The 16,959-nt window shown below is 39.4% G+C and overlaps 1 protein-coding gene across 1 annotated transcript in view; it reads left to right on the forward strand.

Moving 5' to 3' along the window:
* The first annotated feature begins 13,854 nt into the window (after positions 1-13,854).
* Positions 13,855-16,959, forward strand: part of LOC147895838 (sister chromatid cohesion protein PDS5 homolog A-like) — a 130,480-nt gene continuing 127,375 nt past the window's right edge. Inside the window, exons 1-3 of the mRNA XM_087382347.1 lie at positions 13,855-14,438; positions 14,658-14,855; positions 15,438-15,619. Of these exons, the coding sequence (XP_087238473.1) occupies positions 14,346-14,438; positions 14,658-14,855; positions 15,438-15,619 (473 nt within the window). The 5' untranslated portion in view covers positions 13,855-14,345. The remainder of the gene's footprint in view (positions 14,439-14,657; positions 14,856-15,437; positions 15,620-16,959) is intronic.

The raw sequence follows: 16,959 nt of genomic DNA on the forward strand, positions 1-16,959 counted from the left end.
ACGTGAAGGGAGAGGGGAGCAAAAAGGAGGGGGAGAGACGGTGGGGGGGGGGGGGATGGAAAAGAGGAGGCAAAATCAAATTTTCCTAAAAATGAAGGGGGTGGCTAAATTTAGGAGATGGGAGAGCTAAACTTAAGAGATGGGTGAAGGAGTGGGGCTGAATTTAGGGGAAAGGATGGAGGGAATGGCTGAATTTAGGAGATGGGAGAAGGAGTGCGGCTGAATTTAGGGGTTATTTAATTCATGGATGGTTGAATTTAGGAGATGGGAAAAGGGGGCGGCTGAATTTAGGGGATGGAGAAGGGGGTGGCTGGGAGAAGGGGATGAATTTAAGGAATTCCATCCAAAATATTGGTAGCACTTTTACTACCTTCATGTTTCTTAGTGAAAAGTACTTCGTAAGTAACAAAATTGTTAATGAGCTATGAAATGATGGTATGCATGGATATGATGTTTACAAAGTGGACATGAGTCCAATTACAAATGATCCACATGATAATGAGGTATTGCATCTTTCTCGTGACTTTTTAGTTCCATCACACTTACTTCCATGCCATGGGATATCAACTCCCATGTTATGCACTTGTGTTTAATTCATGGTTGACTGAATTTAGGCGATGGGAGAAAGGGGTGGTTGAATCTAGGGGAAAGGATGAAGGGGTTGGCTGAATTTAGGAGATGAGAGAAGGGGGGGAGGTTGAATTTAGGGGATGTTTAATTCATGGGTGGCCGAATTTAGGTGATGGGAGAAGGAGGTGGTTGAATTTAGGGGAAAGGATGAAGGGGGTAGCTGAATTAGAAGGTGGGAGAAGGAGGGAGAGGTTGAACTTATGTTCCTTTGTTAGGCTCTTATGCTGCATGTAGGGCATAGGAGAAAGGTGTGCAAATATCTCCATTCGATTACCAATGGTCCACATAAGTCCAATTTTAAATGATTAGGTATAACATCTTTGGTCTTTCTTATTACATTTTTCAACATTAGTCTTGTATATTCAAAGCTATCATTTAGTCCTTTAAGAAGTAAAAGCTTGTCTTTTTCTCATATCTGATTAATACACATGATAATTAAATACAAAATCCTACCTACTCATAGAATTTTATATTTTGACTAAGTGTTTTTGGGGATCTCTACTTAAATTTTTGAGAAGTGAAAGTTTTCATGTCTTATTCCTTGCTTTGTGAATTGTCTCTTTATGTAAGATTCAAGAGATCATGAGCTAGAGTTGATTGTATCCCAATGCAGTGCCAAACATGTTGATAAGGTAGGCCTAAGAACTTTATAGCTGCCATTTATAGAATGGTACAACTTTCTAATTTCTCATTTGTCATGAAAAGAAAGTGGCAAGCATGAAATTCATAAGAATCTCACTTTTTCTTATGCTTAATGTAAACAAATACTTTTTCTTATCCCAGGTAAACAAATACACATGATAATAAGATCATGATGATCATGATGATGATGATGGTGATGTGCATACTAACGACATGTATTTTTCTGAAGATAATTGATATAAAAACTCTAAATTATGATTGTGTATAAGGCTTCTCATTTAGCCTTTCAAGAAGTAAAAGTTCTCATTTCTTAATTCTTGTTGTTTAAATGACTCTTTTATCTAGGATTTGGGACATCATGGTGTGGAATTGATGCAATCCTCTGATCTAGGATCCTATTTGCAGTTAATTCAAAGTGTGGATGAGAATGTTAATCGGCCAGTATGTTGGAAGTTTTAAGTTGCAATTAAATATTTTTCATATATAATTCATACAAATATAACTTACATATTGTAATCTGATTTCTTGAAAAATTTAGGAAAAGGCCTTTGTCAATTATCATTCCACTATTCCATTTAGAAAAAAGAGCAAAAGGAAAAAAAATAGGTATTACTTTACTTTTTCTTTATCCAAGTTATGTGAGTAATTGCTATGAAAATTAAAAAGTCAATATTTTCAATAAGTTTTATAGGTTTTTGCTTCTTACTTTATATAACATTTAAATGATTTGTATTCTATATTTAGATAACCTATAAAATGAAAGCTATGATTGATAGTAACATGAAGTGTGAAGCAGCAGAATAGTCTTTAGCTCAAGTACGTATTATATAAAGTTTGAGTTTTCTAAAAGAAATCCAATTCTTGTAGGGATTACAATAGTTAGCTTAATATCTTGGCTTTTGTTAAAGGATCCATTGAAGAATAAAAAGGCATCAAATACAATTGGAGCTACAATTGATACTATAGTAAGTAAAGTCTTTTAAAGGTTTTCTTTTTGGTAATAATGGTTGGATGAAAGCAATTTTATAATTCAAATTACATCTTGACTCATTTATGAACCAATATGGTCAACAAGGTCAAGAAAAAATTGCTATAAAGTTTTTGATAGAGACATAGTTGAAGATTTATATAGTCATTTAAAACTAGTTTGGTCTTGTCTTGATAGATTACAAAAGGAACATAAAGAGTAATATAGAGGATTAGTATAGTTCCATGTTGAAAGATGAAGTTTATTGTCTTCTCCAAGAAGGCAAGGTTAGAATTAAAACCCATAGAAAATTGTTTTTATTAATTGATGACGTGGAAGTAGTTATGTAGTTTCAAAAACATGAAGATGGACATGTGAAACATTTTCAAAATAACAAATTCAATTTTCCTAACTAGTACTTGATAAGAAAACATCTTTAAAATTTTCTCTTATTTCTTGTAATTTTTCTCATTCCATCTTAATAAACATTTTGTTACTTAATGTCAAAACAAAAATATTAATAATCTTTTTCATTTTAATGTTTAGTGATTTTATGCAAAAATATTTGTTATGTTAAAATTATTGTATCATTCATGTGATTCTTTGAATAAATATGGATATATGTTCTAGATAATTTTTTTTGAAAGTAACAAATGTGAGAATATAATTTGAAAAATTCATTGGCTAGCAATCATGTTGAAATTTTCAAAATAAATCAATTATGAAAATCAAGTCATTTTTTAAATTTCATAATAGGAAATATCCACTATAATTTCTCCTATCTAGAATTTTTCCTCGCTCAAAAATGAATGTAACTACTAGGAAGAGTGCAAACTAGGAAAACTAGAGCACGTTCCTAGTCATATCATAAATAGGAATTCATAAGAAATTTCCTGCATACGTATAATCCATAGAGGGAAAGTTTTCCTCTATGGATTATACACATCTAAGAAATTTATTGTGAGTTTTCCTACTTAAGCAACTATGAAAGTGCTCCATTTTTCATAGTTTGCACTCTTCTTGTGTACTAATATTTCGATGCATATCCATGGATAAGGTGATCAATGCCTACTGAATGAAATGTTCACCTACACGGGACAAATACCATGCAATATCACTCGAAAAAATGATCTCATCGCTCGAGTTTACAAAGTTATAAACACCTCATGATTTTTTATTATGAGCACGAAACCAAACCTCACGAATAGAGCCACCCTTAAATTAGAAGCATGTACGCAAATGCTATTTTGATTTGGTTCTTTGTCTGTTAAAGTGTCACGAGCAGAAGGTTGCCTGGGAACTAGTACATAGAATCACTGAGGACCTGGTCATTCTCCTTCTCTCGAGGTACTAGTACATGAATTGCATGGAATCACTCAAAATCTGGTCGTTCTCTTTCTCTTTAAGGACTCCCACACAAATTACTAAGGAGAGAGAGCTTGGCGGTTCAGTTGTAGCAAAAGAAGACAAATGCGTCTTTGGAATGAGTTTGTTTAAAATGTTCTTGTTTATGTCTATGGTGATCTTGCATTCATTGTACATGTCATGCCATGTTGTGGTGTCTTCATTGAGAGTTGGCTCATTTGTGTGAAAGGGAAGGAATAGAGTGCAAAGCTCCCTGTAGTAGTTTTTTGGATCTTTGCACTCACTGTAGTTGTTGTATCGGATTTTATTTATTTTTTGGTTGTTGTGCCTTTTATTGTGTAATCACTTGTAAAAGAGGCCAAGAAAATTGCGTGTAGACTAACATCACGTTTCAAGTACTTTGTTATAATGTCCACAAAGAAGATATCAGTTTTTTCAGGGTTAAGTCTTTCTAGTCGCCTACGACCTTCTTTTCAAAAGAAGTGTATGATTGTCAACTTTGTTTGTATAGATGTATTGAAATTGCCTTGTTGACGATTTAAGAGGCAACGACAGTGTCAAGTATGCCACTTGTTGTGAACTTATGTGTTGTGTATTCAATATAGGGTTTCCCACTCTATGCAAATGCTCATTGGCTGTGGCATCGCAAGCAATGCTACTCTTGTTGTAAGCAACCTTTACAGCTTCTATAATTTCTTTGTCTATTTTTGTGAGGTATGATGTACAATGTGATGTAGCTCCGTGAGGATTGGGGATGTATTGAATGTCTATATTTACAAACCACAACTTCGATGGCGAGCGGTTGTAGTTATTAGTGAATATGTTAGTAGGAGATCTTTTGAGAAACAATGTTGGTTGTGATATTGTTGCTCTCAAAGTGTGGATGTACTTGCCTTCACTTCTTTAAGAAACTTGTGTGATCTAATGAAAGCATGCATTCTTGGAGAAGGGTTGACTTTATACACTTCATGTTTCTCTTAAGAGCACTTTTTCAAACTCTTGTGAAAGAGGTGACAAAATCATTGGACGCACCATTGGCATTCTAGGGAATCCAAACCTGCATTTTTGTTTTCTTTTTTTAACGTGTCGTTTGATGTTTGTGAGCTTGTATTTCAGTTTGTTGAAGTGGGAACAATGACATGTCTGTAGAGATGAACTTGTCCTCGAATGTTTCTATCTGAGAATTAGTAGAAGTTCCTGCAATAGGAGCTCCTTCAATCCATATAAGGCTATGGTCGTGTTGACTCCCTCTATTCTGGAATTCAGTTTTACAAAGAAGAAATCACTCACTTTTCCTAGAATAGTATCATCGTTCTTCAAGGGCGTTGTGGACATAGTATTGAGCAGTTGTTATTGGATCGGATCGAATGAGCTCGTGTGCAACAACGTTAGGATTACCATGTTGGACCTTTTCTTCTTTTCGACTTAGTTTTTGTAGGCATTCCATAAGCGGTTGCCATAATTTTTCAGCCTGATGACAACGTAACAAAGAAACTAGGCATCCCAAGCTATCGCAACAGAGTAAACATGTTTTTCTTCAAGTGGTACTTGTAATCAATTGAAGTATGAAGATGAGTAAAATCTTAATATCCTATATTGGATTTCAATTTTTGACTTGCAAATGTCTCCCTCTTGTTTGAGCTTTGCACATGTGAACCCAGGCTAAAGATAAGACTTGCCGCACGAGGATTTTAATTGTTTTGAAAAAGAAAATTTCCACGCATAGTGCGAAGCGACAATCAACATTAACAAGCTCCCAACGGACAATTTCTTGGTATGGAGTGCGCTCTGGAAGGTTGTACTATCTTGCGGTACCAAAGAATAGTTTTGGGAATGACAACTCCTCACAAAATTTGTCTTTGAAAATACTTAGTGTAGAAAAACCTTCTGAAGGTGCAATCACAATGCTTTGATGTTCAAAGTCTGCAACTTGTTGACTTGTGTAGATTCCATGGACTAAAGTATCAGTCATCAATTTATCATCATCTAAGTCATTTCTTTCCTCTCCCTCTTTGCTTTGTTGTTGCATCTCTTATTTTGAATGATGTCAACATGTGCTTCCCATAATAATTTGAGTTTTACATTGAACAATTTGTATAGAGGAGTTTGCAACATTTCATACAATGCTACGATTGTTAAAGTTGGTTGGACAATGCCACTCATGTAGCTATGCTTGTATGCCAACTTTCGTTTTATTGACATAGCTATAGTGTCTTGTTGGCTCAAAAATCTAGGAAGGACTTCTTGTGCTCTGTCGACATCAGCAAACACATTAACTACACTTCAATGTAGTCCATATTGACCATCATATGTTAGTTCTCTAATTTGTGCGAAAGGTATTCAAATGGAATTAGCCTTTCCTCAATGGCATTTAGCTTGCAAGTATTTTGCAACAATGGTGACATTTTCATGTTTAATAAGGACATGAATGGTATTTTGTTTTCTTTGAGTGACTTGCAACACACGAAACATAATAGTTTTTCAGAGGAGTGATTTGTGCTAACTTTAATGTTATGAAATTCAAGTGTAATTGCCATTGTTGGAGTGAGCTTGCTCACTTTGCAAAATTTCAATGATCCACAACAAACACATGGAAAACATTGAGTGTCTAAAATCTTTTTCTCATATTTTGTTTGTAATGAAGTATTATTTCTTTTTCTCTTTTTGCAAGGATTACTTTGTAGTGGCAACTCATTTTCACTTCTTTGCATAATGCCTTCTTTTGAGACCAATGTTGGGTTAATGTGAGATTGATCTTCTTGAATAGTAGTGAAGGCTGTTTTTCTTATCTTGTAGATTTTGTTGATTGTGCCATTTGCAATAGGCACGATTATTATTAGTACGAGTTAATGGAGTTATGGACCAAGGAAGAGTGGTTTCATTTATCAACAAAGAGTGTGCATTTTCTTGTGTAACTTTACCTATTATAGTTTTTGTTGTGATGGTCGAACCATTGTATCGTGTAATTTGAACGGTTGCAAGAACATTGTATTGAAGCGATTTAGGATGTCTACAATTATAGCATAAGATGAGGATGATTTTTCCATGAAGTTTTGAACGTTGCTTAAAGTCAAGGAAGAATTGTTTGATACACCCTTAAGATGTGCCATGGAGTAGTGGTGATTTGTAAGCTTGTCACTATGTTCTCAAAGATAACATCTAACAAATGTTGAAATGTAGTATTTGTGAAACTCTAAAAGACATAGGATGATGTTTTCATTCAAAGGTTGCTTATCCAAGAACTCAGGTATTTCCATTAAGTTTTTTTGTTGAAGTACTTCATCTAGTCCCATGGCTTTTCAATTCAGTGAGTAATACTATTAAAATGTTGATTTGAAGTCAATAAAGTAATAATTCTCAATGCCTTTACTTCATTTCAAGTTCAAAAAGTGGATAGCCATAAGCTAGCGTGATACAAATTATTCATTGGATTGAAATGCAATAATAAAGCCAGAACTATTGACAGTGAAACTGCCACTTGGCTTTGTTGACTTCAACTTGCTGGAGCCAACATGAGGTCAGCTTCATAAAACTTTGTGAAAGGTACATTGAGTTGAAGGACAATATCCACACAAGGACCTCTGAGCTAAACTGGAATTCGCTCTCCTCCACGCTAGTAAATATTTGCAGTCAAGCAAGGAACTTGAACAATTGTTTGTGCATTCTTGCAAGTGTAGCAGTAGGGCCGTAAGGGATCTCAGCTCACACGCAATCCTCCACAAGATTCGCACTCATACTCAAGCAAATCAGCATTCACATTAGTAAAGTGGAGCACTCCAAATACCTACAGAAACATGGACATTTGTAAATATTTTGTAGAATCCAAAGAATGCATCAAACGTAAATTTGGAGGGAAGATACCTATGTTCCATAGCCCAAGTGAGCTACTTGGTTTGTAAAGGCTGACTTCAATTCGTCTTTCATAGGACCCTCAGGAACCTTGACAAGTATGGTGAAATCAAACACACATATAGTATCCTTAGCCTTTAGGAATGAGACATTTTTCAGCACGTACATGACAACTCCTTGCTCATTAAACTCTTGGATTAATTAAGGGTGGACTTGCGCTCATTCACAAATGATAGCTATCACAATAGAAGAACAAGTTAGGTGAAGATAATATGTTCCTATTTCTTGAATGTTGAAAAGAGGGTGTTACAAATTGGTGAATATTGGTGGATGGAATGATAGTATGGGAACAATGTTTGCCAATTAAATCACCTTTGAAAAAGGTTGGATAGTTGGCATTTGGTACCTTGTATGTTCCATACTTGCATAACAACTTCCCTTCAAAAACAAACCTATGTGGTGCACACTTTGATAATTGAGTTATGGCAAGAGAGAATAATGAATGTCCCCCCCCTACATAATTCTCTTTGCTTGAGATAATTGCTTTTGCATTTGGAGGGAAATCATGCATATTGTGAATGTCATTGGGTGCATTGTAAGAATTCACCTCCTCACGATCTTGCTTCAAAACAAGTTGTTTTTTCCTCACGATCTTGCTTCAAAACAAGTTGTTTGGTAGCTACATTTGAAAATGAAATTATGAATGAGATGTTCAATTATTCCTAGTGAAATTGAATGCAATTATTTTATGATAAATTTTGCAACGACAAACTATCTTGAGGAACACATTGTTTGTTATACAAATTGCAAAGAACATGTGTTGCAATAAATGTTTTGACAATACAACTTGAGACATTTTCAAATGTAGATTGCAATAGAAATTCCAAGGTACCATACTTTTTTGTAAACCAAAATACACCACTTCATAGTTATTATCATACTATTAGAACAACCACAACCATGTTGCCTTGAAGCTAGTCAGAATCTATGTTAATGACATCACTAACACCGCTTGTTGGAAGTGGTGCATTAGGCATTGAGAGGTTCACATGTACGCATTTACTTAATTGAACAACATGAGTGTTAATTTTACACCTAAAGTCAACATACTTTGGACGTGTTCGCACAAGCTCTTTCACTGATGGCAAGAGCAAACAAATATTTCAAAAGCTAACTCAAAAAAAGAAAGAGGATGCTTTTAGCCTCCTTTTTGCAATTCTAGAAAATTTTGTGAATAATACATGGTTTGAATGTTAGAAAGCATGCTTACATAGTCCTCTTTTATGTTAAAAGAAGTTAGGAAAATTAGCTTTGGTACAAGAACTTGATGGCACAACATCTGGATAGCATGTATTCAAACAAGCAAGTACAAGTACTCACGAGGAATGCCCTTAGAGGGACGAGTTGATTTGGGAAGAACAGGGGGGGAGAGAGAGAGAGAGAGAACAACTAATGCAATTACCTTGCACATAAGCTTCTTCAGCCACAGCTTGGAAGGAGCCTCTCAAGGAACGTTTAGATGAAGTTTTCTTGATGGTTGAGCTTTTTAGCAAGTTTTCCTTGGGAGGCTTCGATGGGGAAGCAAGCAACAATGGAGTTGAAGCACGACTAGGTGAAGTATTTTCCATATAAGAGCAAGTAGACTTAGTAGGAGACAAGCCTACAAAAAACAAAAGAAACGATAAGTGTAAGTGGAGCAATGTGCACATGTAGATTAGATGGTAGCAAAGTACTCATACCTTAACCATACAACCAAATCAAATTTCAACATGGCAAGAAAACAAATTTTTTAAAGTGCATGATGACTCAAATTTCAGCATGGCAAGGTCATATGCATTGTCATAATCCTAAAGAGCAGTAACTCAAGCTGATTAAATTGTGAGAATTTGCACAAAAAAACTTAGGTCAAAAGGAGGTCAAAGCTTATAGAGACAAAGTTATGCATGAACGAAAAAAATCACGTAATGCACAGTAATAGACGGCACTGCACATCACATTCTGAGCAGCAACTTTGTAATGAATTTGGAATGAAGCATGAAGGATTTGTATAAGTGAGAGCTTCGTCAAGATTTGTAGTGATGCTCATGAAACAAAACATCACGTTGTCACACTTTTTCACAGGTAATTGCCATCGGAGGAAAAGAATTTCAGTAAAGTGATTAGCATCTGCAAGACTAAGAGGAGGTCACTGCCAACTAAAACTTCCTTTTGTTTCAAATATTGTCCTGTTAACAAACCCAAAAAACAAAGTTCTGAATGTTTATGAGCATCATAGCAAGACGAAAGTTGAAAACGATTGATATCGCATGAATTTGATTTCTTAGGACAGGCAAGGTTTCCCAACGCCCAGAATTGATTACCAAAAACAGTAGACAAAAATCATACTATTCAAATCCCTAGCAACATTGACAACTATGTTATTTTTCTCGAAGCTATTTTCGTCATGGGCTGCCTTCAACTTCCTGTACGCTGCAGTCACTAGACCCTTGGTAGACTCTGGTGTGACAACCAATTGCACAACGTTAGGACAGAGCTTTGCAAGTCCTGTGGGAAAAAACGATGGGACATCAGTTCAAGGAAATCCCTATAGACAAGCACCGCATAAATCAAAACGAAAAGACGAAGATAGAAATAAACGTGAGGACGGATGCGAGAGGAAGCATGACTTTACAATTTCCAAAAGCCAAAGTTAAAGAAGAAAGGAAGCGAAGGAAAGCAAATCCGTTCAATGCATCTCTTGAAAGTGCCACTATTTGTGTCCATGTAGTCAGAGGAACCATCCACTCTAGCCATGAGGACAAAATACAGGTTTGCACGTCAAGTGTTTACAATGCTGGCACCATGCACCTCAATATATAGGATACTCACAATAGAGGAAAGACATGAAGCTCGAACGAGAAATTAGTGAGAAGGAGCACGAGATTCTTCTCCACACACTCACGAAAACAATAACCATGCATAGCTAAGTGCAAAACGACGAGAATGCGCCAAATGCTTCTGCAAATTAATCAATATCACCATAGTTATGAAACCTTCATTATACTGATTATTCCCTTCGATGGAATGATCAGTTGATGCAGCGCACTGAGCCAAGCCAATCTTCCATCGCAGTAGAACCATAAACTCCACACTGGCATAACACTTCTACGTGAGCCATGCAATACACCTCTATGACAATCTTCTCTAATAGCCTGGCCGACGTGACGCCTCGTACTGCTCTATGACGATCTTCTCGCATACCTGAGCCATGCAATACACCTCCATGATGATCTTCTCTAACAGCCTGGTCGACGCGATGCCTCCAATTGCTCCATGTGATGATCTTCTCGCAATCTGGTCAAAATTATGAGGCATGCAGATGCAGAATGGCCGGCGCAACGCCTCTGCCCATGCAATGAAGGCCTAGCTGCCAACAGCCACCATTGACTGGTAGACAGCCACCAAACAAGTCGTAGTTGAGACGAACAAGTGGCAGTGAAGACGTATAACACATTCGACCAATCACGTAATTACACGCAAAAAGAAAATCAAAAAAATCAAATATTACATAATATCTGCTTTCACAAAGTTTAACGATTGCTAAGGCTCCCCCTAGGGCAGGCCAAAAACCATTCATGTAGCAAGAAGATCTATGGCTTCCTAAGACCTGTTGTCTCGTTCCTGCAATAAACACTTAATAGTAATAACAAAACACGAAGATCCACCAAACGAGTACAGGCTGTCTACTACTTGCCGATGCAAAGAAGCAAATGATATCTACCTGCAACCAATACTAATATTTGCCATAGTCCAATATGTGCAAAATACTTAAACATATGAATTTGCCACATGAAACAAAACTACTAGTATAGCGAAGCAAAATCCTCGTCAAATATGCTTCTACATTTTCTGCATACGTTGCTTCATGTACAATATGATCCCGGTGGTAACCTTACCTTGTGTCTGCTCATCTTGAAAGGTCTTATGGACTGCAAAGACATGAAAAAACATAAATTAGAATTTCTATATGTTGCATGACCAATGCAACAGCTAACCTTCGTCCCAACAGCGGTCTACTCATCCTCATGAAAAGCTTGTTCCTCAACGACCGTTTCAATGTTGTCTTCGTAGGGTTGCACCCTTCATCGACGTCACGTTGCGTATTTCCTTGGTCCCTTCATATGAGCGAGCAACCAGTGGAACACTTCATGTCGACGAAGACAGATGTAGTAATTGTGCAAGTAGTGGAAGCAACAATCGCCTTCTTGTCTATCACAACACCTCCAATCCATATTCGTCAATCCTATAAAGCTCTACTGCAATTGCCAAGTAGGAAAATCTACGAGAGAGTCGTGCAAGAAGTCAAAATCAAAAAGCTGAAGAGATTGGAGAACCTTTCATGAATTCATGAATGTCACTGTGCATCAAATCACTTGAGAGTTGAATTCCTGCCATTTTGCTAGCAAACTGATGAGAGAAAGTAATAAGAAGGCATGCTGAAAAATTCGATGCCTGACGCCTTCCATGATCCTATCTTATGTATTAGACTACTTGGAGCACGAAAACTTTACTCATGCATAAGCAGTTTGACAACACTATCAGAAGGACATTCAATGAGCATGCACATTGAATTCGGTTTCGACGCATCTTGAGATCGTGCTCCAAGGATAGGCACACTACGAACTGCAAGCTTTATAATTAACGCCTCGAACGAGCAAATGCGAGCAAGCAATACTTCAGTGAGACTTGACAAGCTCCAAGTATAGGCACACTGCTTTATAATTGCAAGCTCCATCATCCACACCTCAAACCACCATATACGAAGAAGAATGAAGCAAACTTGACTTTGCAAGATGGCATCTGATCGACAAGCTGCTGGCCATGCACAAATGACACGACACAGACACAGAGGAGAAAACGAGGGATTGTGGATCTGCATCGAGATGAAGAAGCTCAAGAAGACTACAACAATACCTTTCATGCTACTATCACACACTCTAACGACCCCCTCGTCATCCACTAACGCACCATAATTCCCACCTTCCACAAACTGTGCATGCGAAGGAATTTTAGGCTTAGTAAACTGAAAGAATCGTAACTAACAAACTATGAAATAAATAAGTTGTATTGAAAGAAATTGCTATGTCTCAACTAGAAGTGGCATTGTCCATTTCCTTCCACACTTCTCAAACTCTATACAAACAAACCACGTGATGTCATGACATAATACAATAGCATGTCACAAAAGAAGGAAGGAAACGATCAATGACTTGCCTTTCTGAAGATTGCTACTCTCGTTTCCATCGAGTCACCACACCTTGTAATTCAGCCACCTTCACTCCTATGTAGGTGCAATTTGCAATCAGATATCGAACCATAACTCTACCCTTAATAGCAGAGCCATGCACGTATTTCTAGCCATCACCCATTTCGTCTATGCTAAAGCATAGACCAATCCTCGACACACAACTATCCGACACCACATCCACGCCTCCAATGCAGTACGAAAATCTAGCATGGCCACAATCCCCTCCTGAGCAAAACAACACAAGAATACAGCTCCAACACAATCCCCTCGTGAGCATAGCAGTGATAAGATTGCCTCATGGACAAGTATCCATGAAATTCAAGCATCTCCACCGCCTTAACCGTCGTCGGAAATTGTCCACCTAGTCTGCATGCATCGCCATGTGTCAAATCCCTTGTGTGACTCCACTGCCACATGGTAGTCTGCACGCAAAATAAACATTGGCTTCTCAAAACACGTCCTCTCCAATTAGTCATACCGGCAAGCCAAAAAGAGACACATGTCAAATAAGGGTTGAGCTATTTCCAAGTGTGTAAAGGGGTGCCCTAACGGGGGGGTCACACCACTTGCTTGCCTGCTGCTGCGGGGGGTCGTAGTCCCACGTGGACCCAAAAAATGTGGGCCGGCGCAGGGCTACTTGGGTGGGTGGTATCCACTCCACCAATCCAACGTTTGGTGTAGGTAATGTGTTATAACTTGTCCGCCACATCCTCCACGAGACCAGCAGAGTGGAGGTCCGGATGCTCAGAAGAAGCACACGAAAACACAAAGAAAGGCGGCAGAGTAGCAGCTGCTGGCGGTGGCAGTTTGAGCCCCTCTACGACTCTCTTGTGTGTGTCTCTCTCTATCTCTTGGATGTGGTGTGAAAACATTGGAGGAGATCGATATGAAGAAGAAAGAGAGGAGAGCTAGGAGCGCGGGCCGGAAATGGATAAAATATCCACAAAGCAAGGTTTCTAAAAGGGGAGGGGCATGGGATAGAAGGAGGGGTGCCACGAGGGATGCCACGGAGGACAAAAGGGGGGAGAGAAAAATAGTTTTGCCGCGCAAGCAAAAACATGTACAAAAAAAAACACTTCAGCCCTTCTCGTTTCTCTGCTTCTTTCTTTTCTTCTGCTGCTGCTGCTGCTTCTTCTTCTTCTTCTTCTTCTTCCATCCTGCTCCATCTCCTCTCATCTCCTTCCATCCCCCCCTTGTTTCCTCTCATTGGAGCTCTTTCTGCCTTCCCCTCCCCCCTGCTTCCTCCTCCTCCACTTTTTTGCCCTTCCTCCCTCTCGATTTTGCTTCGCCATCTCTCTCCCTCTCTCTCCCTCCCTTGCCTTTTTGCTTCTGCCTTTCCCCCCGTATATCATATCACCTCCTCCTCCTGCCTTTCCTCCCCCCCCCCCCCCTCTCCAATTTCGCCTCTCCCTTCTCCCATGCTCCGAATTCATCTCCTGCTGCTTGTTGTTCGCAGGTTCAGCTTTGCTTATCCGGTGCTTGGTTGACCTCTCCATCGCCAAGGCTGCACTTTACATCATCCAACATCGCCATTTCGACGTGCTGCAGTACGAAATTGCAGGAAGGGGTCCCTAGCTTGCTTCCGGACTTTCCGTCCATATAGACATGCCTCCTTCTCTCGGCCAGCAACTGGCTGGCATCGGCAAGCAGCTGGCACGTCCGCCTCACACAAAAGATGCCATTCTCAAGCAGTTGAAGGTATGAACCGCTCCACGTCGCGCCTGTAACATTCGCTCGCAAGTCTATATTCTAATTGCGGTGCAAGGCTGTGCACTTGACGCACCATCCTGCCGTATTTTGTCGCTTGTCGTTTATGCTTAGGCCGAAGAACTCGAAATTTCTGCATGCTGCCCTGCATTTCGGAAACCCTCCGTTCTAGTGCGCAGCGTGATAAGTTGCCCTGCTTGCTGAATGCAGATAGCCGCAGGAATGCTATCCGAGATGAAACAAGCACGTGGGCTAACAGGCACTATAGAGCCTCTAACGAGAGCTTTGGTCCTCCCTATGTTAACGAGCCACAAAGACAAAGAAGTTAGGCTTCTTACGGCAACCTGTATTATGGAAATTATGCGGATTGTTGCACCGGATGCAATTTATAGCGACACAGAATTGCAGGTGTTTTGCTGCAGCCCTCCTTACAGTTGTTCATTATATCAAGCCACCTGTGCAGTACTTTCGATGTGGTGATTTGTGGGTGTATTCGTACCTACCTTATCTGAGCTGTCAGAAACATTGTCTTTCATGGCATCCCACCAATGTTGGTTGGGTATTATGTTTAAGTTTGAAAACCCTTAAACTGGGAATTCTTGTGTTATGTATGATCTGGTCTCCTGGGCTCTCTTCAAAACGAGAATGCTAAGGCGTGGAAATGTGGTGGTAACCTTTGTCATTCCGCGTGTCCCTGGATAAACAATAGAAACACGGCATGCTTTTTTGTTTGAAACGCCTAAATAGGCCACATCATGCATGGCTATGTGAATGAAGTCTTGTGAGGAAACAGATGTTCCCAGATTTGTCTCAGCATTTTCAACTGGGCCTTTCGTTAATATAATTGAATACTTATGATCAAATGTTGGGGCAAAACATATTACACCTTATATAACAATAAGTTGCAGGTTGTGACTTCTAAGTGATTATTTGGAAGATTTCGTGCTATCGCTTTTGCCTTATGTAATGGTGGCTGGCCTGATATTGCAGGAGGTTTTCCAACTTGTTGTCTCAGCTTTTGAAGGGCTGGATGGAGTTTCTAGTTCTTCTTATGCAAGAAGAACAACAATCCTAGAGATAATGGCAACTCTCAGAATATGCGTGGTGATGCTGGACGTTGGGTGTGATGATCTGATCTTGGAGATGTTCCACATTTTTTTTTCCGTTATAAGGTGGACATCGTATGCTAGCTCTAAAAGATGGAACAATTAGGATTCGACTTGAGCGTGTTTCAGTTATTTTCTGTGTCTCGTAGGCCGCTTATGTGACAAGTTAGAAATTATCATCGTGTAGTCATGGTTGAAGCAATAGTAAACACTCTTGGTAAGACCCTTAGATTGGTGAACCAAGCAAGATTTCAATAAACTCTCCCCCCCCCCCCCCAAAAAAAAAAAAAAAAACCAACAAACAAACACATGATGAACCTTTTATACATCTGGGAAGAATGTTTCAGTCATTGATTTTGAGACCTCAAGGACCTTAATGATAACTAGCTGTTATAGATTCAAGTAGTTCACAACGTTCCAGAAACTAATGGGTCAGAACCTATAAGACATTAGAGATGTGTCGGGAGTGCATGTTGTCTGCCATTTGGTTCAACCATTACGATAGGCAATAAAAGAATTATTTAAATGACTATACCAATCCTTTGTGGGTGTCAAATGGCGCGAGGCACTTGAGTCAATGACAACATCAAATGTAGTTTATTGTTCGACTAATCTTTCGAAGAAGTGTATGTGCATTACTCAGCTTGTCTCTACCTTTGCTTGCATGTAAACTCAAGCCTTTATCTCGGCCTTTGCTTTTCAGAAAACGAGGGTGAACTCCCCACATGTGAGTCCCTATGAGGAGGACAAGGGGAGTGACACTTCGATCCAGAGGTCGTGGAGCTGTAGGTTTGTATACAGGGTTAGACGGGAAATGGCCAGATTGGTTCTTTGAGGCAGGGGTTCTGCTATTGAGGTTGGCTTCCTAGGGTTTCAGTCGGCCTTACATCTGGACTTTTTTTTTTTGGGGGGGGGGTTTTTCCGGATTTTAAGGGGGGGGAAATATGGGTTGAGTTTCCCCGTAGGCACCTCTAGATAAAGAGCATAGTATCAAACATTCACCACAAGTCTTTAACACCCTGAGGGGCACACGACTAGGAGGATGCACCTGATTGAAGAGGATCTGGTGGACAGAACTGTACGGAGCTGATTAAGGCAAGACAGGTGCAGGTCAGAGGAAGGACAGCAGTAGAAAACAGGTGCAGAAGAGGCGCGTGGACATGGCCTGACTGTGCAGCGATTGGAGCTGGTCCTGCAGGTTGAGGCAGTGACTGAAGGTTACTGCATAGGCTGGAGCAGGTGGCGAATTGTATGGGCTTGGGGTTGAGGCAGTGACTGAAGGTTACTGCATAGGCTGGAGCAGGACCTGCAGACCGGCGGAAAGTGACTAGGTCAAGTCTGGGCCTATTTATAGGCGTTTGGACCAAAAGGGTCCAGCAGACTGGTTGGCAAGTCTGCTGCTCAGT

The sequence above is a fragment of the Dipteris shenzhenensis genome, chromosome 12, assembly GCF_047967505.1.
Source record: "Dipteris shenzhenensis isolate YYH24624 ecotype China chromosome 12, Dip_SZ_1.0, whole genome shotgun sequence".
NCBI classification, from domain to species: Eukaryota; Viridiplantae; Streptophyta; class Polypodiopsida; order Gleicheniales; family Dipteridaceae; genus Dipteris; species Dipteris shenzhenensis.